The sequence below is a fragment of the Tupaia chinensis genome, unplaced genomic scaffold (assembly GCF_000334495.1).
Source record: "Tupaia chinensis unplaced genomic scaffold, TupChi_1.0 Scaffold000597_1, whole genome shotgun sequence".
NCBI classification, from domain to species: domain Eukaryota; kingdom Metazoa; phylum Chordata; class Mammalia; order Scandentia; family Tupaiidae; genus Tupaia; species Tupaia belangeri.
The window spans coordinates 217379-240675 of record NW_006160114.1 but is presented as its reverse complement, the minus strand read 5'-3'; the positions used below and the strand labels follow the sequence as shown (position 1 = coordinate 240675).

The 23297-nt window shown below is 42.0% G+C and overlaps 1 protein-coding gene across 1 annotated transcript in view; it reads right to left on the bottom strand.

The window, feature by feature from the left end:
- Positions 1 to 23297, bottom strand: part of MTUS2 (microtubule associated scaffold protein 2) — an 85708-nt gene that overhangs the window by 58501 nt on the left and 3910 nt on the right. Inside the window, exon 2 of the mRNA XM_006158416.3 lies at positions 12369 to 12435. Within this exon, the coding sequence (XP_006158478.1) occupies positions 12369 to 12435 (67 nt within the window). The remainder of the gene's footprint in view (positions 1 to 12368; positions 12436 to 23297) is intronic.

The window sequence follows — 23297 nt, the reverse complement described above, 5'->3', positions numbered from 1 at the left end:
TTCAAAAGACCCTTCCCAGTAATCAAGATCTAAGAAGATACAAACAACAGACAGACTTCCTCATCCTAAAAACTGCGATTGATTTTTACCTAATCTGACAAGACAAACAGCATGTTTTATAATTATTGCTTCCATGCTTTGTATACCCTGTTCCTTAGAGTAAATCTTTTACTACCCCTCACCCATGTACTTGCATGTATCACATTTTCAATAAAAAGGCACAATGATTCCTAGCAGTTGTCACTCCTCAGAGAGCGATCTTTGAGGGGTGTCCAGCATAGGACGTGCATAAAAAGGCACTGAGGCCTTTGTCTTCTGTTCACCTGCGCCGCAGCCTCCGTTGAGTCAACCCACCCCCGCCGAGGCTGGACCCTGGCAAGAGGGCAGTTTAGTCCCTCAGCACTGGGATCTGGGCAGAGTGATAGGAAAATAAGCCGGAGGAGAGCAGCTGGGGTGGTTGAGAACTTCAAAGGTCAGAGCCAACGTCATACACATTCAGAGTAACAACTTCGAGAGGCACTGTGGAAGGACCTGGTAGGAGGCTGGCAGTTGGGTTCATTTAGGTCCAGCCCAGTCTGCACAGACACTTTTATTATTTAATTGCTAGCAGGCACAGGTGCTTGCCAAAGAAAGAGATGGTGAAACAGAGAAAGAAAACCTCCCTGTCAATAGGGTGTGGTCATGCTGCAATCTTTTCTCCCCCACTTCTGCATCCTATTGGGATTTGGGGCACACACGCACATGTTTTGCATGTTTTTTGAAGCCACTAGAGCTAGGATTTGAACCATGTTCTGCCATGTGAGATCTGCCCCCCTTAACCACTAGGCTATGGGGCCAGCCCTGCATGTACATTTCAACAGGACTTCTTACTCAGCTGGCAAAGCATTGGGGCCAATTAGGAGTGCCAGCCAGAAGGTTCCATTTGCACCTAGCTGTTACAGTGCATGGTTTTCTGTCTGGTAGAGTTTATCTAATTCATATTGACATTTAAGGATCAAGTTTTTTGATAATGATGATACCGTGATGTCATTCTCTTACCTTTGCTAAAGAGAGGATCTTGACCATTCACTTGATTGCAGTTAGCAAACTCAAGGTATCAGGTCTTGAAATAATCTATTTCTAGAAGAACATCTTACTAACACAATTCAGTGCTTACAAATGTAAGAGTGACCCTTCAATTATGCAATATCTGAATTCTGAATTGGGTACATGGCACTCTATCTAAAAATCAAGGATCATATTCTCAAAATGTTATTACTTTGGAAAAATGTTAAATGTGATTAAAATATGAAATATTGGAACCAGAAGATGGCACAATGGCTACGTCGGTGGGCTCCCATGTGGTCGACCGTGGTTTGAGTCCTGGACTCTGTGGCTTAAACTCACGCCGGGCGCATGTGCATGCGTGCCCAAGATCCTGAGAGGAGAATGGAGGAGAAGGGATTATGGCACAGCAATCCCCCCTGGGGGGTGATTTCTTGCTTTCTGTCTCTCTGTCTCTCTCTGTCTTTCTGGCGAGCACACATGCCCTAAAGCAAAAATCCCTCAAAAAAAAAAAACCCATGAAATATTAAATATTTTTTCTTCCCTCTTTGCTCCTCTTGCCTTGGATGTGGTGCTGGAGTCTGGTTTGCTGTGGCTCCAGAATATTCTTTCATCTTTGCAACCCCCATACTTTAGGAATGGCTTTTGCGAGGACAGGCTCTGTTAGGGATGACTCCAAAACTAGGGTCAGAACCATCATTCTAGAAAGGTGATTTGAAGAAACTTTCAGGAGGATGACCAGTGTTAAAAATAAATAAAAATGGGGAGCCAGCAGTTAGCGTAATGGCTATGTCGCTGGACTCCCACGTAGTCGACTGTGGTTCGTGTCCCGGACCCGGTGGCTTAAAACTCATGCCGGGTGCGTGTGCGTGCGTGCCCAAGATCCTGAGAGGAGAATGGAGGAGAAGGGATTGCGGCGTGACCATCCCCCCTGGGGGGTGATTTCTCGCTTTCTGTCTCTATGTCTCTCTCTGTCTGTCTGGCGAGCGCATGCGCCCTACAGTGAAAATCTCTCCAAAAAAAAAAAAAGTAAAAAAATAAATAAAAATGGAGGTCACAGTTTAGATACTCCAAGGCCAATTGCCCATAGCCATACAACCAAAACTTAGGACACTCTAGTTTACCCAAAAGGCTAACCCTAAACATAAACAAAGCAGAAATGTTAGCTTTGTATGCTTATCAGCATAATTTAGTGAAACTAATCTGACCAACTATAGACAAATCAGCTTCAACAGTTTAATTTGCCTTAAAAGAGAATATATGACAGCCAATCTTGGAAAAGATCAAAGTATTGCCTCCTTTATATTCTATAAACTGTACTGGAATTGCTGTAAAATTGAGACTTTGTGATATTTTTCTTTTTGAGATCTCTCAGTTCATGATACTCAAGAAACTGTTAAAATTCTAATTGGATCTGATGTCATTTTTGACAGCAGAAAGCCTTATCCCTGAGGAGATAGGAGAAAATTCTGCCACTCTGCAGTGGACTATACTCCACAAAAAAACAAACAAACAAACAAACAAAAAACTCCAAGTCAGACTACATCCTGACACGCAATTGGATATTATGTGTCTCCTCTCGTTGATATGTGTGTGTAGGAGAGTGAAAATGAAAGGGAGAGCCTGTGCATGTGTGTGTGAGAGAGATTTAATTTCCTCTTTATAAGTCAACATTAGCTACACTGAGATTAAGTCCACTGTAATCTTTCATTTCGATTTACAGAATAAATATCAAGAACATTTCACATAGAGATGAGTTTAGAATAAATGTAAAAATCCTATCAAAATTGCTGATTCATGCTTTTGGCAGTGTATTTCTAACTAATATAACAGGAGAAAATTTGCAAATACTACATATGCTGTTTTATAATAGTAAAAAGTGGTAAAGATTCAAATGTTCAAAAAAGAGGAGCTTATTCTATTTTATCATCACTATAAAATGTTTTAGGACTATGTAATGACAAGTGTGAAATTTTGTCTGATATATGGAAATATCGCTCACCGTATTGCCCATGCTCAAACCATACCTCAGCCCCTCCCTAAATGGTGTTTAAGTAACAGGATGCTGTATGGGGATACCTTTCTCTCTCAAAGAACCAACTTGAAATTGTGGGGTTCAGGATTTCCACCCTACTGACCTCTGGAAAACTCCAAATCTGAGACCAGCAGTTAGCATAATGTCTATGTTACTGGACTCCCATGTAGTCAACTGCGGTTCGAATCCTGGACCTGGCGGCTTAAACTCACACCAGGCACGTGTGCGTGCATGCCCAAGATCCCGAGAGGAGAATGGAGGAGAAGGAATTGCGGATGGCCATCCCCCCTGAGGGGTGATTTCTCGCTTTGTCTTTCTCTGTCTGGCAAGTGCACACACCCTATAGCAAAAACCTCTCAAAAAACAAACAAACAAACAAACAAACAAAAAAAACCCGAAAAAACCCACCAAACCTCATCATAATGTTATTTGCATGCTATGTGACCCACTAACTAGTGCCATGACATAGTTTACAGTCCCCAGGAAAATCACTGGAAGAACCCTTAAAAGAAAAAAGAGGCAGATTTTTGGATTCTAAGAAGTCCCTGCCTTTTCCAGGAAAAGCTTTAAATACTCCTCCACTCTATCACTCTATCCCTTTCCCAACATTACCTCCTTTTCTGTACCTTAAACTCCCCAGCTCAAAACGAGCAAGAAACTGATTTGCAAGTTTGTCTCCCACTTCTCTGTTCCTTGGCCACTGAATAAAAGATGGTGATACTCAATTTCAGTTTTGTAAGCTGGCTTCATGACACTAAAAGGCAAATGATTCCATCTTTGGAAGTAAATTAAAAATTCAGAACAGACAGAGGAATGGGGAAACAAAACAAATAGTTTTTTTCTTTCTTTAGGTGTGCAGATGGGAAATGCCTGAAATGTCTACAGTATGTCCTGGTCCAGAATACATTCACTGAAGACGGTGGTGTTAGCAGGTGCTCAGTTACCATGCACTCGTTTTCTATGTGCATCTCCCTATGTCTTAGTCAGCATATAAGGCCCATCTTAGACAGTACCTCCTTCATTTACTGTGAATTCCTCGAGAATACGAACTGAGTCTCACCACAGACTCCCCAATACATAGCACCAGGTCAAGCCCACATAGCAACTTTGTACAAATTAGGAAAAAAGTGCCCTTCCTCTGAGTGGCAGCAGCCATGCAAGGGGAACAGGGCTTAGTGAGTGGCTGCAATGTGGATGCATTTCAGCCCTACTCAGAGGCAAGCACTATAACAGGCTGTTACCACCCCACCATCCATGGTGACCTGCCTAGCCCGTGGCTGGCATAAAGTAGGTGCGCAACAAATGTTTGTCGAATGAATGGATGGACTGAGATTAAGGAGAAGTACGTTTTTCTTCTTGGTGCTTGACATAGACATTCCAGCTTTAACCAAGATCTTTAAACAAGTCTGCTTAATGATCTCTAAAATGGGACAGGCATGCTATAGTCACTAAGATGTGGACCAGCTCTAAGACATCATGACTTCTGCACCTGCTACATGCAAAGTGTTCAGAACCTTGTGAAATGAATGAATCCTTCTCCATAACTGTAGTACCTTGTCTAGGTGTGATATTGTGATGCATGTGGTCCTTGCCCAGACATAAGCCCCCAAAAAACCCTTGGAATTTTTGTGGGGGCAGTATATATTTTTTTCCATAATGAAGCCCCTTCAATCACTCCTGAGTTCAGGGTAGTAGATAATTTAGGGTGGGTTCCCCATCTCAGGATGGGGCTAGTCACGGGAAAGATCAAGTGATTAGAGGGTGGGAACTTTTATTTCCATCTAATGACCACCAGGAAGAGAAGGGGGGTTTTGTAGGTAGTGTTGTAAAAACTCTTTTTTTTTTTTTTTTTTCTAGAGAGGTTTTTGCCATAGGGCACGTGTGCTAGCCAGAAAGACAGAGAGATAGAAAGCGAGAAATCATCCCCCCGGGGGGATAGTCACGCTGCAATCCCTTCTCCTCCATTCTCCTTTTGGGATCTTGGGCATGCACGCACACGTGCCTGGCGTGAGTTTAAGTCACTGGGTCCAGGACTCAAACCACAGTCAGCTTCATGGGAGTTCAGCGACATAGCCATTATGCTAACTGCTGGTCCCGTGTTGTAAAAACTCTTGAATAACAAGATTCAGAAATTTTCCAGGTTGGTGAATACATCAAGGTACTGGGAAGATGACACACCTAGAGAGGCATGAAAGCTCCTTCTCCCATCTCTCATATATTTTGCTTATCTAATGTGAGGAGGGGGTTATGTGAACTGTTGAACTGATAGCCAGTTGGTAAGATCTATCAGTGTCCCCTGGGACTTAATACTGGTGTCTGAAGTGGGAGCAGTCTGTGGACTGAGTTCTCAGCCAGTGGTATCTGCACTAACTCTCTAGAATTGCTGGACATTTGACTGGTGTTGGAGAACTAGTTGTTGGTGTGGAAAAATTTCCCACCCATCTGGTGTCAGAAAATTTCACTCATTAGGGCAAGTTCTCAAAGTTTACTTGTAAATCAATGACTAGGAAATTCATACTAAACAGTACCAGGAATTCTGTCTCCAGGGGATGAAACATATCAGTCTTTGGTAGGGGCTACCTCTGCAGTATAGTGGTGATGCACTGCTCAAAAGAAAACAGATCCCATGTGGTGATCATGATTTGAGTCCCTGGCCCAGTCAATGTGAAACATGTTGGGTAAATGAGAGAGTGCCTAAGATATGATGGGCTGTAGGACTGTGAAGGGTGATTCATTTGCTCTCTCTCTCTCACTCTCTATTTTTCCTTTCTCTCTCACATACACACAGATTGGCTCTATCATGAATAAAGCAGAAATAATTAAGAAAAGTCTCTGGTAGAGGGCACCTGTCAAACCATATGCCTTTAGTCTGCTGTGGCTCTATCAGTTATGTTAGGATGGAAAGTATTGTCACCGGCAGTGTCAGAAAACCCACCACCAAATGACTTCCTGTGATTAGTTCTCAAAAGCACTTCTAACTCAGAAGCAAGCTGACTTGGAGGACTGACTGCCCCTGCCTGACAGGCAAAGAGAAGGGAAGGAGGAAAGAAAAAAGAAGAGAATATTCCCCTCCCATTTTCCAGGAACCAGCAGAGCTATATATAACTTTCAAGCAGGTGGGGTTTGTCTTTTGCAGTTATTTTTTTTAAAAGAATTATTTTACTTTATTTTATTCATCATAAATATTATTTTAATTTGGAGAGAGAGAGAGAGAGAGAGAGAGAGAGAACATGAGAAAGCGAGCCCCCAGGTCTGGGACTTGAACCACTTGAACCATGGTTGGCCATGTGTGAGTCCAGTGCACTTAACTACCACACCATCTGCTGACCACTTTCTTTTGCAGTTTTCCTTTCTGTAACCTTTCCTCATCTTTCTCTGGGCTTCTCTTCTCTCTCCTCTCCTACTGCCCAGAGCCCTATGGCTATTCCCACCCTTCCCAGGCCTATCCCAAATTTCCTACTGCAACTCCCTTGTCCATGACCCAAATCAACTTCCTCCCTCCCATCCCTTCAGTGAGGTTCATTGATTTTTAAACTTCAGTGTATTTAATAAATACCTGGGGGATTTTTTTTTAAACGTCTATGCTTCACCCTCAAGAATTTAGATTCTATTGCCTAGAAAAGGTCTTTAGATATTTTGATACTATTGCCTAGCATAGCACTCTGGGTGCTTCTGGTATGCATCAGGGCTGAGAACCACCAAGAAAACTTAATCTGACTAGATCCTAAATACCTTTTGTTGAATATAGTCACCCCAGTTGTCAACCCCAGTTGTGGAGACAAATGATGGGTACTTACCAAGAGATATTAGCAGCAGAAGTTAGGGCATCAGTTTAATAGGTATGAGAGAATTCAGGCAGCAGTTTTTAGATCTGGGGTACAAGCTAGCTCTGTTTTGGAATCTATAATGAATTTGGCTGAACTATTCAGACTCTTGGCAGCTTCTTCCCTTCTTCCATGTCTGAAGTCACAGCCTTTTGAAATTCCACTTCTCTGACATCCCCTCTCCCCACCTCCAGCAGCTTCCCATGAGACCTGGCAGACAAAGGGTCTGTAAGGACAGGACTGGTGGTAAAGGGATAGGACTGACCCTTTCCCTCTCTTTGTGCTACATTTGTAAGTCAGGTTTGTGAGCTTAATTCTCTCCCTTCAAGGGAACACACTGCAGGTCAAGGCTGCAGAACAGATGGGCTTTACAGTTGACAGTTGATCCCCCACGTTCCCTCTGCCTTTCTGTTCTCACAAGTGCAATCTCGACAGTGGAGGGGTGGAGGGGGCACTACTGCTAAAGTGTCACTGGGCCGAATGGCCTGGGTCCTGGTGTTGCCAAGGCTTTCTGTCCTCCCTCTGGTAGCAGCTTTTTTCATTTTGCAGATAATTCTGGTTCTATTCTTAGCACTAATGCAGAAATCAAATAAGACTTTAACTCAAAGCCCAATGTAATCCTTGTGCAGTGCCTCCTGCATTTAGAAGCTTCAGGAATATACAGAGGGAAGAGGCACTGGGCTGGGCACACCCACCCCAATTGTGTCAGAGTGCACACTGCCAGGTCTAAAGCTTGCCCACAGGGTACAAACATGGAGGATTTTATCCTCTAACTTTAGATTGTAGGCGCTACACATCATAGTTATGAGAGTCACTTTTACTGAGTGATTTATCAGCATGCCTTCTTTTCACTTGAGGACCTGTGAGACAGGTCACCCTACCAGAACCTGCATCATTTTCCTCCAAAGTCCATCCATACTAACGGCCAAGCCTTAGAACCACCTAAAAGGTCATACATTTCATGGAGAAACATATTCAGAGTCTGACTCACAGCACTTTGGGGCTATAGACTTGATAGTCCACAAGTGGAAAATTTGGAGAAAATACATTCTTTCAATGCTTTTCTATCCCTTCCTGAAGACCAACATAACTTGTTAACAGAGGAACAGAATGTGGCAAGAGGTTAAATTTACATGGGGTAATCCTGTATACTTTCTAGAGAACGATTACTTACAAGTCACTTTTTAGTTCCCAAGTCTCTGAAGACTCACCCATCTTTACACTCAAGAGTCTCAGCCAATAATGGCAGGAAAGTGTCCCTAGCCCATGGTTCACGAACTGTGCGCTGGGGTACTCTGAGCCACTGCAGCAAACTCAAAGGGGCAATGAAAAATATCTTACTATTCCAAGGAAATACATCAATGAGGGATCTCTGTTGGACAGCACAGAACTCCTAGTTTGGGGTAGTTCAGTTTCTACATTTGGGCAACATTAGCTCACATCTCATTCCTTTTGCTGATATCACATCTTCTTGAAGCGGAGGTCAGCCATTGTTGTGATTAAAAGTACAGAGTAAAACTCAATGTGAAACAGGACACGAGAGTGGCATTATCCTACCTTATTCCAAGGTTTGAGAAGCTATATAGGGCCCCAAAGGTCTGTGCATACCACTAGCAAGGAATTGAGGTTCCATAAGAATGAAACAAAAATATCATCTTTTTATTTCAATTTACATTAGTTTTTTTTTTTTTCTTAAGAGACTTTTTGCTATATAGTACAGTGCTTGCTAGGGACAGGGAGAGACAGAAAGAAGTGAGAAATTACCCTCCAGGGAGGATGGCCATGCCACAATCCCCTCTCTTCCATTCTCCTCTTGGGATTTTGAGCACTCATGCACACACAAGCACTCAGCCTGAGTTTCAAGCTGTTGGGTTTAGGACTCAAATGGAGGTCAGCCATGTGGGAGTTCAGTGCCTTAACCACTACACCAATTGCCGGTTCCCTCAATTTACGTTAGTTTTTAAAATGGCCACTAGATTGTTAGGAAACATAAACTTAAACTTCTTAGACCTAGCTACTTAATAAATGGAACTGTGAGGTATTTATTTGACCTTAAGACTTTGTGAAAAAAATTACTGACACTCTACAGTTACTGAAAGGGGAATTTGGGAACCTCTACCCTATGCCTCTGTACTGTCTGCGCAGTGCCATGAGGGACCATCTTGAAGGGTTTCTATCTTATAAGGTAGGTGGGGTTTAGATTTGAAAAGGGGGTGAAACCAAGGGCTCGTATCTGTCCTAATTGGCTAGAAGGTCAGCACAAGTCTTGTTTTTTTTTTTGTTTTTTTTTTTGTTTTTTTTTTTTAACCAAAGGAGATCCCAGAATCATATCAAACAGAACAGAGCCTATGCCATGGGTGAGATTAGGGAAGGTGGATCTTTGCAGGTAATCATTTGAGAATGGTAAGACAGAGAAAGGGAAGGAATGCTGTTTTAAAGAGACTATGGGAAGTCATGAATGGAGGAGGTCCTTCACTGGGTGTTTGTGTGTGTATACACTGTGTGTATATATAGGATGGGCAGCCCAAGCACATAGGAAACCTATCATTCCACTGGTGAATGGATAGCACGGTCTCCTTAGAAAGGAATGAAAACAGACCCAGCTATGATTGCACGCAGATGCTGCTACAGCTTTGGAGGTCACATAAGAGGCCCAGGTTCAGATCACAGGCCAACCTGAACATGCTGGGCACAGTCACACATACCTGTTATCCTAGCTAATTAGGAGGCTGGGGCAGGAGAATTGAGACACACAGAGGCCTTGCCAAAAATTACCTACCTTAGAGGCCATATGGGCAGAGCACCTGGTGACCTACTGATGCTCTGTTGATCTTTGTGGGAAGGTTCTGGGTTCACATTTAGAGACCTCCCTGAACACACCAGGCATGTATGTGCCCATCATCTGGGAGGGCTAAGGATGGGTGGATGGCAGTGTGATGACCCTGTTGGGGGTGACTATCTCTCTGTTTTCTGATTCATGAAGAAATAAATAAAATTATATATATATAACATACACATACACATACATATACACACATATATAATTCTGTCTGTTTATCTCTCCTCCTCAGTTTCTCTCTCTCTCCCATAAACAGAAAGAAGAAAGAGGAATGTAAATGGTCCTTAGCATTCGGCAGAGTCACCATTAATGAGTGTGCCAGGGGGTTCCCTTCATGAAGAAGTGAGAGTCACTCTTAGTGTGAATCTTTGAAGATATAAGTGGGGTCTGGCTCATGAGGAGTGGCCACACTGGTAAAGGAATTCAGGTGGGGGCACAGAAGTGTCACGCATGAGAGCTTTAATAATGAGGTCATCTCCGGGCTTGTTAACTAAGAATGCTGGGGGAGAGGGGTGGGCTGTGGCACTGTGGTAAATAATGTCCTGTGAGGTTGACACACATGGGAAGCTTCTGGGTTTGACTCTGGAGACCTCCCTGTACATGTCGGGCACATGCATGGCTCATGATCTAGACAGGCTAAAGCTGAAGGTGGATCATGGTGGACCATAGTGTGAGGACTCTATTGGGTTCTGTCTAAAGAGAGAGAGAGGGGGAGAGAGAGGAAGAAAAATAAATGGAAAAAGAATGCACTGGGATGATTCTCAATAAACAGCAGGTCGGAAGGGATAGTGGTGCCTTTGAGAAATGAGAATCAATCGCATAAAAATAATAACGGAAAAGTAAGGATGAGACTGTTGTGGTTGGGATGTGAGGGAGGTGGGGTGACCCACACTTCCCTTCTTGGCTGACTACTCTTCCTTGCAGCAGTCAGCTGGACCTCAGTTTCCCAGGAGCCTCTCTTACAAACTGCATTTCCTGGCTAGCCTCATTCAGAAAATCCAACATCTGGGCTAGTCCTGAGCTCCTCCTCAGGGGTGGCCAGGGGTAGGTGCCCCTGCAGCGGTGGCAGAGTCCTGCCACTCCAGATCACATGCAGGTGAGGCTGGGAAGAGGCATGTCATGTATTGCTTTCTCACACAGACCTGCCTCCTGGAGGGTAGTAAAGACCACTGTGACCTATTTCAGTGAAAAAGAAGTCATATAACTCACCTGGGAGAAAAAATAAATAAATTTTAAAAAGAGATGGGAAGAAAAGAAAAATAAAAGGGGTGCTGGGATCAGCTACATTTGGAGCTTACTTGGAGCTTACTACTATACCCACTGCACACCTGAGGGCCTGAGGCCTCCTGCCTGGTTGTGAGGCTGGCCACCTGCCGAGGACAGCAAGGACTGTTTAAGTCCCTTCACTCCTAGAAGAAGCCACACCTGCATGTGGTGGGCTGCCGCTAGGACCATGCTTGATGGAGAAGAAATGCTCACTAGGAAGAGGGCTAGCAGGCCAATGTGGACAGGCCATGCTTGTTTCACCTTTGCTGACTGATTCCTGGAGAAACAGCATAACAGTTGGTCGAGAGAGAAAATGAGGTCAGGAAATGTGAACAAGGGCCCACAAAGGCAGTAGGACATGATGCGGTGTGATGCTCCAGCCATGTGAGAAGGCCTGGAGTTCGGATCCCATGTAGACAGGATATACTGGGCACCCATGACCTGGCTGGCTGGAGACTGGGGTGAAATCATGGCATGGTGGGATTCTGTTGGGGATGCCTCTCTTTCTTTCTCTCTCTTAAACAAGTAAGAAATAAATAGACTCAAAAAATGAGAACATAGCACATAACTGGCCTGGTCCTGGGCCTAGAATAAGTCTGTCTCTTATTATATCTCTGGGCTCTCAGGATCATCCTCTTATTTGTAAGAGTTCTTACAGTTTAGATTGCTTGACCAGCCCATCAGCTAAAGATTTGAAGTTTCAACATAAACCCTCATATTTTAAAAATAAATAATTATTTGCTTATTTAATTCCATTTATTATTATTATTTTTTTTAAGTATGACCAGAGAGAGAGAGAAAGAGAAAGGGAAAGTGAGAAAGAAGCCACCAGGTCCAAGACTCAAACTGCAGTCAGCCATGTGGGAATCCAGCAACCCCAACCACCACGCTACCTGCTGGATCAACCCTCATATTTTTAATCCAACCAGATTTGTGTTCTAGATTACAGAGGATTTCATGGCTGGATGTGCAGTGCCAGGAAACCATAGAACACTTGCATCTTACAGACAGCAGTTCAGGTTATCACACGGTGCCTAGATGGAGAGATGCTTGTCACAACACATAACACAGACTGATACTGATATTTGTGTTGTGTGAACAGCGGAATCGTGGCCTGATTAGTTCCACTGTGAGCTGTTGTGAAGTCATCTTTATGTTGTCATTCTTATGTCATGGACATAAGAATTATGGCTCCCTGCAAGGCTGTAGCAGCCCGCCGCCATGCAGGGTAAGAGACTTCATTCACCTAGGTGGGGTGTGCTCTGGCTTATTACAGAAGACATGATTGCTTTTTTACACACATTCATAGGAATCAGGAAAAGGCATTCTTTGCGTGCCTCGTGATCAATGCCCTACTTACCAACTTCATCCCTGATGTTTGCAAGTTCGATTGACAGCTCTTTTTCTTTCACAAGGGCACTTTCATTCTGAAAAAACAAAATGGATACCGAGAGTCCCCTAGTTTTATGCTATATAAGCACTTTCACATCTTTAATTAATGAATCATACTAAACAAATAATTATAAGTCCAACCCTTAAGGAGATAATTTTCTTATTACATAAGCATATAAAAACTTAGAACGCCAAGTCTGACTCATTCATTTGTATCACAGTCAAATGGCAAAGCTTGTAATTTAATATCTGTGGTGACACTTTTCTTTATTTTACACCATTGTTTATCCTCTGCAATAATCTTTGCATGTCAATGTGATACACGTCGATCTACTGTCATATACTATTATTCAGTGTTCATTATCATTATTAGGAGATTTTTGACTATGGAAGAAGTCCATGCCATATTTCTCTCAAGGGCACATACTTGTTTTACCAACTGTCCCCTTAAATTTAACCATCAGTCCATATATACCTAATTTTCTAATGAATAATGAAGATCAGAAGACTCAATATAAACTATTTCTCCTTGTAATAAGATCAACAAAAATACTTAAGGTTTCCAAGTTATTTGTCCCACATTGGCATCAATATGAGGAACAATAGGAAATTTCACACTTCAAGTATTATTGTATGTAAAGAATACCATTTGTAACTAAATGACTGTTAAGTTCTCATATCAAATACATTCTGGGAAATAAAATGAAGCAGTCGAAGATATGGTCAATTTGTAATCTGGGTTATTGAGTCAAGAGAAATAGCTCATCATAATTTATTAATAGTAACTAGAAAAGATGTACCATTTAAATTATCTTCAAGTTAGAGATACCAAAAATATAGGCTTTCAAAGAAAGACTGTCACTCTGAAGAATGCACTCCCAAAGGAAACTGCTTCCAGAGAGGGAATTTGGGCTAAAATATGACCCAAATATCTATTATAGTATGATCATCACCAGGACCTAGGTGAATATCCTTTCTTTATTAACCACCTTTGACCTGAGTGTCAGCACCTCTGCACAACGTGTGCTAAATGTGACTAGACAGTTCTCACAGCCTCATTTCTGATTCTGCTGTGTTTAGTCTTGCATGATAAAAGTCTTGCTATTTAGTGTTGGTGGGAAGGTATCAGGTTATCTGAAGGGCGTTTTCTTTTTTTCTTTCAATTTGAAATCACTGAACTTTTTATTTTTTTGACTCTGAACTTTTAAACGTGTGAACTTTTAGCACAAATTTTGGTATTTCATTCTAAATACCACTAATGAAAAGTGTTTAACTCTTTATATAGATATTTGAAATTTTAAAATGATGAAATTAGTGGTTTCTTAGATTTGATACCAAAAGTACAAGCAATAATTAAAAAAAGTAAACCTCATCAAAATTAAAAACTTTTGCATTCTTATAGACAGCATCAAGATAGTAAAAAGAAAACCTAGAGAATGGGAGAAAAGCTTTGCAAATCATATATCTAATAAAGGAGTTGTATATAGAATATATATTGAATTATATATAATTCAATAATAAAAAGACCATCCAATTAAAGTGGGCAAAGTTGGGGCCAGCGGATGGTGTAGTGGCTACATTGCTGGGTTTCCACTTGGCTGATCATGGCTTGATTCCCTCATTTGGTGGCTTAAAACTCATGTCAGGTGGGCAACCCATTTTCCAGGACCCCTCCCTTCTTGGGAACTCTGTTTTTCCTTCTCTCTCCTTTAATAAACTCCCTGCTTTGTTAATAAAGTTGCTGCTTTGCTAATAAACTCGCCACTTTGCTATACCTACTCTTTGTGTCCACAATTAGTTCTTTCTAAGTGTAGGACAAGAAACCACATCTCAATGTGAGCGTGGGCCCAATAACTCCTGTGCCCTGCATTCCTGGGTCATATTTTGGTGCACTGTCTGGGAAACATTAGACTCCCCTTCTTCATGTTGGAATGAATCCATCAAGTTACAAATGGGGGTTGCAACAAAGTCTCCAGTGAACACCCATCGTGACTTCTAGCACTGGCCTAGATAGACCTCTGGTATAGGAATCTAACTGCTGCTTCCCCTCTCCCATCATCAAGCTGAGGGAAGAAGTCAAAATTGTCTTCAACCCTAGTGCCCCTAACAGCAGTTAGGAATTCCTCTGTAGACTGGGGAATGCAGTAGGAGACAGAGACCCTGAAAATATCATCAGGGTATGGGCCCAAGATGGAGGCATGCAATGGGTAATTTTTGAGATGGAGGCAGTGATGGCTCAGTGATTGACCTAGGAAGCATGACCTAGATGTAAAACAAAGACTTCCCAGGCTCAACCACTTTCCAGGAAAAAGAAAAGATAATGGTTTTGGGGACCAGCAGTTGGCGTAATGGCTATGTTGCTGGACTCCCAGGTAGTTAACCGTGGTTCAAGTCCTGTACCCGGTGGCTCAAACTCACATTGGGCATGTGTTGAAGGGCATTTTCTAAGCAATGTCATGATATTTATGATGCAAGAGATAAAACTCTATTTTAGTAATAAATTGAGAATTATTTTAGTCACAGGTATCAACAATTATTAGCTAATGGTTCCCTTTAGAAATGTAGCAATGAATCCATCCTTTGGGACAATGTACCCTGACTCTGCTGTGGTCTAACTGCTATGTCCTGCTAAAATTCCAAGGTGATGGTATTAGGAAGTGAGACCTGTGGGAGATGACTAGGTCATGAGGGTAGACCTCTCATGAATAGGATTAGTACCCTAATAAAAGAGGCTCCCAAGGGCTGCCTTACCACTATGTGAGGGCACTACAAGATGGCATTATGAGAAAGCGAACCCCAACAGACACTGAATCTGCTGGAGCCTTGATCTTAGACTTCCTAGCCTCCAGAACTGTGAGAAATACATTTGTGTTGTTTATAAATCACATAGTTTATGGTATTTGGTTACATCAGCTCAAATAGACTGAGACAGACCTCTCTTCACTATCTCATTCATGAAGCTCTCTTCTAACCCAGCCTATACAACCCTTGCTTTCCCTGAATTTCAAGGCTAGCAATTCCGTCTGAGAATGTTTATTCTTCAGATCATTAAACAATACTAACTTGATGCCATCCCACTGCCTAGGGCTATCATGAGATTAAATAAATTCATATATGTGATGTAGGTAGAAGAGTACTCAGGCATCTGCAAGATTATGTAAGTGTGAGTTGCTACTATGGCTTGTTTCCTTCTGCTTATAGTTAAAAGTATATAATGATGTTATCCTACATACAATAAGTGTTTTTCCATATTATCTACATGAGTTTGGAATTTTCATATGTCTTTTTTTTATTTGCCAGAGGGCACATGTACTTGACAGAAAGAGACAGAGATAGAGGGAGAAGGAGAGGGAGAAAGCACCACCCAATAGGGTGTGGTTATGCTATAATCTCTTTTCCTTTCTGTTCTATGAGGATTTGGAGCATATATACACATGCACCTGGCATGTTGATGCTACCTGGTCAGGGACTTGAACTCACAGTGAACTTGCAGTCAGCCATGTGGGCTCTGGCTCTTATGGGGCCTAGTGGTTAAGTGACATATTAGTTTTACGCTCTGTTTTTTTTTTTTTTTTTTTTTTTCAGGGGCTACCTGATCTGCCTTGATTTTAAGTTTTGATGCGGTTCAACAATTAGAGAACATAGAGCAGGGGAAGTGTTCTAATCAGATTGATCATAGGGCTTATATGCGTTTCTAAGAGCAGCATAATATGGACAGCTGACAACTAGTTACTATAGGTAAAGAAAATTTGGTATTTGGGATAAGATTATTTTCACTACTTACCTAATGAAAAAATTGTTTCCACTATCAAGAATAATTTTGAACCCCTACATCCTCTAGTTCCTAAATACAGCCAGAAAATTCAAATAGTGTACTTAGCAGTTCAGAACTAGCTTTACTAAAGTATTTACTTTTCATAGCAAGGAGAATTGCAAAGACTTCAATCAGGCTAGGCAGTAACAATCAGAATTTAACAAAACACAAACAAACCACCTTTAATTTTCAACCCAAAGCCATCATTTCCTTCAGCTTCCTGTGGTGGCCCCTACTAGATGCTAATAGTGTTGTTTCCTTGGGATCTCCCATTTCCTAACAAATCACTCTAGAATTTCCAGCCACAGTAGAACCAGGCATTTGGGGAAGGAATGACTGGCAGCCCCTGGGAGGCAGACGGGCTTAGTCCAGTACAGTGCTGATTATGGAGGAGGGTGTTGATAGAGACCTTCAGACTGAAATCACTGTTAAGAAGCTGACAGACACCTCACAGCCTTCTCCACTCATCTGTCTGGTTCTTAGGAGAAACACAAATGAGATGTATGGGAGCAAGTAAGAAAACAAAGCATGAAAAGAAAAGGAAGAGAGAGGAAGAGAGGAGATGAAAAGGAAAGTGGGAATGAGATCAGAGACTAAATTATTTCCATTTGGGGAAGCAGAGGCCATGGAAAGAAATCAAGACTGAATGGGGCTGGCTTTGTGGTTAAGGGAGCTGGATCCCACATGGCCCACTGTGGCTTGAATCCTAGCCCCAGAGACTTGAAAAATATTCCAGGTGCATGTTGGGAATGAAGCAGAAGTGAGATCAGAGACTCTAAATTATTTCCATTTGGGGAAGCAGAGGCCATGGAAAGAAATCAAGACTGAATGGGGCTGGCTTTGTGGTTAAGGGAGCTGGATCCCACATGGCCCACTGTGGCTTGAATCCTAGCCCCAGAGACTTGAAAAATATTCCAGGTGCATGTGTGTGCATGCCCCAAATCACAACAGGATGGGGAGATGGAGAAGGGATTGCAGTGTGATCAGGTCCCACTGGGCAGGGGAAGTTCTTTCTCCCTCTCTCTCTCTTTCTTTATCTCTCTCTGAAGAGAGAATGTGCCATTTGGAAATTTAAAAAGAAGACTGAATGAAGATGATTCCATTCACCCATCCCTATCATCAATTGGCGAAGGCAGGAATTTTAATTCAGTGTCCATGTTCTTCATCAAACACTAAGATGACAAGAGTCTCCCCTGCTCCCCACACTCATACAGATGCAACATCAAGATCCAAATTACACTGATCCTCAGATCAAATGGGAGCAATATTACCACAAAACTTTCCACAACTGGCAGGAAGGGAGGCAGTGCCAGTTTCTGACTACTCTGTTTCAATAAAAGAATTATCTGGCAGTGTTCACACTCCACTCCATAGCTTGAACTACCCTTGTCTGCTCCCTTTGTTGACCTGTGGGTTGCATGCTGATACAGTTCCAGAGTTTGGGTACACTTTAGGACAGCCTACATGAGACTGTAATTTCTAATAAGGTAACCTTTTTTTTTTTCTTTTTCAAAAAAGTGTATTTCTTTCTTTCATGAAAAAGAAAGACACAGAGAGAGAGAGAGGTCAACGGTCAACAGGGTCTTCACATCATGATCCACCCCCAGCCTCAGTCAGCACAGACAATGGGCCCACACTCAGTAGGTGCAGGGATGCTCCCAGATGCCAGTCTAGGACCTCTCATGTGGGTCCAGCATCACAGAACACTGTGTTACTGCTGCGCCACTGCTGCTGGCTCCCAGGTTATTGTTTAGTTTCCCCCAATGTCTCCAAAAGGGCTCTTTCTAAGGCCTCTGCATACATTCCTTGCTGAAGATGCCAGCACAACTTGGCTGTGGTTCTCAAAGGCCAGTCTTGCCGTTTGGCAACAGCCCTTCTTCTTTAAGTGCTTTGTTTTTGAAATGATATCATCTCTTCAATTTATGAATTATTTGCATTGAGTAAGTCACTTTTTGCTTCCTACAAGCCAAACCAGAATGATGTAGTGCTACCCTGCAATGAAATGAGTCAACGGCTACAACTGCAGGAACACTGTTTCTCAGGCGAGAAGGGAACATTCAGGAACTTTCCACTCACTACTCCTTGACTCAAAAAGTTATCCCTCCATCCACTGTGGCTCAGCAGAATCCAGCAGTGGGCTTTCAAGGCCTGTAGGTTCTGCTGAACATCTGAGACTCCTTTGGAAAGATCTCAAGTCACTATCCCTCCGTTATCCAATCTAAGCCAGGTTCGGGTGATGACACGCTATGATGACTGAAATGTGAGGAAGGTGCAGAGTTATATCAGTGCTTCCCTAAATGGGGGGGCGAGTGGAAAATTCCTAAGTGGTGCCAAGCACATGAGCTCCTGTTTTCACTCAAGAAGGTTAAAAATAGAACTTGGTATTAGCCATCCAAATGACCCTGGTGATACAGTCCAGAAATCGCAAAGCCTTAGAAAGCCATTCCTCTAAAATTACTGTTTACTCCATGACAGGTTTAACTGGAAATGGACGCTTAGAGAACATTCATTAAGCTCCAAACCAGCAGCTGTGTTTTCTTAGCTACTTTAAAAACAATTTTTGTTGGTTTTTAATTTTGCCAGAGGGCACGTGTGTTCACCAGAGAGAGAGAAGCAAGAGAGGAAAGCAAGAAAGAATCCTTCTACTCTGGTCTCCCATGGGGAATGGTCATGCTGCAATCCCTTCTCCTCTATTTCTCCCTTTCCAGGATTGTTGGCACACGCTCACATGCGTGCAGAGTGTTTCTTAAGCCACAAGATCGAGGACTTGAATTGTGCACTTGGTCACGTGGGATCCAGCCATCTTAACCACCAGGCCGTGGGCTAGCCCATTAGCTATCTCTTTTATGGGCCATGTACCTTTCTCATTTGCCCTCCAAGTTCTTAATTTCACCTCATTCACAGATGGCATCCAGGATGAACTATTCCCAGGAAGCATCCAACTCACCCCCTCCACCTCCAGCCCTAAACATAGCGCTGCAAATCTGCTACAGTGGAGCCTACACTTCACTTTAGACATGGCTCCCAATGCTAAGGCCTTTCATAAATTCTTAGGGAACATTCTCTTTCATCTTTCCGAGCTTACAGAAGCCTGGCAAAGCATACAACCTACCAGCCATTCCATTAACTTCAAGCAGCTGGATGTGTAGCCAAGCCCTAAGCGAGTTTGCCACACTTTGTTATTGGAACATCCATGGTCAGTGGGCGTTATCTGTTCAGAGGGTTGATGCTGCCTGTGTGAACCTGGTGGTAACAGGGAGAGAAAATTTCTCTCCTTTTAACATAGCCCATGTGATTCTTTATCCACCTCCTTGAATTAGAAACCAACAGAACAGACTGTCTATTATAATGGTTAAATTCTAGATGGATCTGAGGTGCTTTCACCCCTTACACAAAACAACATATACTTCTGAGTATATACTATATGCCAGGCAGACACTGAGCTTGGCTGGACACTTCTGCCTTTAGGGAGTGTTTCCCAAAGTGTCAGTGAGTAAATAAGCAATTACAAAGCAAATTGATTCCACTCAATCCATCCCCCAGGGGTGTGACTTCTCGCTTTCTGTTTCTCTGTCTCTCCCATGAGCACATACACCCTATAGCAAAAATCTCTCTTAAAAAACTCTGTCTGTCTGTCTGTCTGTCTATCTATCTATCTATCTATCTATCTATCTATCTATCTATCTATATAGTAAGACAGACAGAGAGAGAGATAGAAAGAGACCAGAGGATGAGAAGCAGTGGGACACAAAGGGAGTCCTCCAGGCGAAGATGAAAATGCAGCAAACAGCATCCAGGGATTTCTGGGAACCTCCATCACTCCAGAGGCCTCTTTTCTTTTTCTTTCCAGCTTTCTGTCTTTCTCTCTGGAATCCTTGGTTGGCCACAAGGGATACCAAGGATAATGTCATGGAATTCACTGTAGGTCTGAGTATTTTTATCAGGTCTCTTCCCTATCTGATTTTTTAAAAAGATGAGACATATATATGCAGATTAAAAATATATATTTACATAAGCCCAAAGACTCTCAACTAATCTTTCCTATATTTTTAAACTGCTCTAAAATCAGTGCAGATCAGGAAAATCCAACCCTGTGAGCTAAGCCATTTTTTCCAAGCTGAACAAAAGAGCTGTAGCAAGGGATTAAATAAGAAATCTATAGAACTTTAATATTTGAGGAAACGTCCAAATCCTTTTTATTGAGAATTTAGAATAGTCAAATGTGACATACATGTATACTAAATTGCCAAAAAGGATGAGGATATCATGTTTTTCATCCACAGCCCCATGAGTTCCGGCTTGGATTTCATTCAACACGGTAGACATTTCTTTTCATAGGGAAACATTTTCTTCTGCATTGCAACATGAAGCAACCAATGTCATGATGTCAACATGACATCAGCAGAATCTGTAAGTGTTCAAAGTTGTGTTCCTACTACGGTATGTGAAGGCCATATCCATTTCTGACATTAATATTATGGAGATCAGCCAGTTCGTAATGTATCTCTGTGGAAAGGTCCCTTGGGTTGTAGACTGACCTTTTGTTTTTCATTTTAGTTATTATGGCTTTAAGGCAGCTCTGATACCAAGTCTTGAGTTAATCAATAAGTATTATTTCTTTCACATATGATTAACACCAAAGTCACTTGTGTTTTTGTATAATGATCTGCTTTTCTACGAGGAAATGAAATTTAATATAGACCAATCAAAGGCAAAGTATATTGCTCACATTTAATATTCTTCAACGCATTTCAGTATCTAGTTATGTGAAAAAATGAGCAAAGCCAACAAACCTTGTATTAACAGAAATCAGAAGGATTAAACTTAAAAGTGCATAATTCTAGCCTTTGCCCTTGTGCATGCTGAAGATGTGTGACTGGTTTAAAAAAAAACAAACTCTGTTACCACACTCGGGTATGAGAAAGAATAAGTCTGTTACAAAGGGGGGTTGGTCTGCCAAGGCAGCTTAGAAAAGGTAGTCACTAAGACCAGTGACAGTCACACAGCTGTCACAAGTAGATTTCAGGTAGGGGGTGAGAGAACATGAACCCATTTTATGCTGAGGCCACTGGCTTCTTAAATAACATAACTTGCTGGCTCAGATTCCATTTGCATCAATGCTTCCTAAGAAGCTAGACTTCTGACTCTAAAAAGCAATAACATGTTTATCAGGCTTGTTATGACTTGTCTACTTGTCAGTTATATTTCTTATGTTAAAAATCAAGTTGTCCCTCTAGTTTATACATCTAGCTAATTTCCCTTAATAACACAGTGATCCTATAAATGATAACTTCAGGAAGATTAAGGAGCTTCTGCGCACACTTTTACTTTCAAAATACCTTAGAGGTGTCTTCATGCAAATTGCAGCTCTGATTAAAAACTCAGCTAGGTTCCCACCTCTCAAGTTAAAAAAAAATCTGGGTCTGCAGGGACTGGATGGTGGTGCAGTACTAAACTATGATGCTTTGCAAGGCTGACCCACGTGGGACGGTTGCTGGTTCATATCTGGAGAAATTCCTGAATACACCAGAGACCTGGGCCCATGATCCAGGGCTGGCTGAGGGTAGGGGCGGATTGCAGCATCAAGGCCCTGTCGGAGGGGCCATCTAGACCTTGACACCTCCCTGCACCACTTGCTCATGAAAAAATAAATAAATAAACTTAAAAACAAAACAAAACAAAACCCAAACCCCCAAAACACTGGGTTTGGTTTTTGGACTAGAAAATCCCCTCACACTCCCAAGTGTCATATTTCTCACTGTGCTTACCATGAGATGTCTCCTGGTATTTCAACAAATTAGGCTAAAACACCTTTCTTCCTGCATTCCTTGCTTGGAATTACACTTTCTCTCTCTCTCTTTTCTTTTTTACTTTGCCAGACAGTGTGTGTACTAACCAGGGAGAGAGAGAGAGAGATAAGAGATGAAAAGCACCCTCCCCCCCACAGGGAGGATGGTCATGCCACAATCCCTCCTCCTCCATTCCTTCCTCCTTTCAAGACTTTGTGCAGGCATGTATACACATCTGGCATGTTTGCAAACCACCAGGTTCAAGACTCAAACTGCAAGGTTAGCCATGCGGGATCCAGCCACTGTAATTACCATGCTATGGACTGCCCTCCTGTTCAGTTTAAGAAAGCTTTACTCTGTTTGTCCCAGTATAATTCATTGTCTGCTTTTCCAGGACATGTTACCTATGATTCCAGCCTGCCTTCTGTATTCACTTATTTCTTGAAATGGGTATAGTCAGGACCATGTAGCTTTCACTTAATTATGCTCCAGTCTAACACTCATGTTTTACCACTGCCTGCCCCCCTTATAAATTCTCTAGAGAGGTAGAAATACAACTAAATTAATAACTGATATCTCTGTAAAAGCCAGTCATGGCTTTTAAAAATTCTTTGATAGTTCCCCATAGTAATAAAGCATAGAGTAAGGGACCAGCAGATGGAGTAATGGTTACTCCCATGTAGCCAACCATGGTTCGAGTCCTGGATCCAGTGGCTTTAAAACCTCATGCTGAGTGTGTGGGTCCCCAAAATCCTGAGAGGACAATGGAGGAGAAGGGACTGCAGTGTGGTCATCCTCCCAGAGGATGATTTGTCACTTTCTATCTCTCTGGTGAGTGCACATCCCCTATAGCAAAAATCTCTCTTAAAAAAAAATGAAAAAACAAGACATAGAATAAATAAGTAATAATTATTGTTAATGGATATGAGTTTTTATAAATTAGAGATATATAAGTACAAATAACTTCCAAAAATCATTTGTTCATTCAACTTTTTTTAAAAAATTTAAGCTTTAGACAAGATTCTATAGTTTCTCCCAATAAATTAATGCTAGAAACATCTTCAGATTCACATTTCTTACTCTCCTCTCTGAAACTAATTACTTAAAAGGGGTCTTTAATTGTCTAACTATGCTTTTCAGAATATCTTTAGCTGCACTATGAACTGTTTAAAATTTTTCATTTTTATTTCTTATTTTCTCGGAACCAGCAGTTAGCATAATGGCTATGTTGCTGGACTCCCACATAGTCGACCGCGGTTCGTGTGGACCCGGTGGCTTAAAACTCACGCCGGGC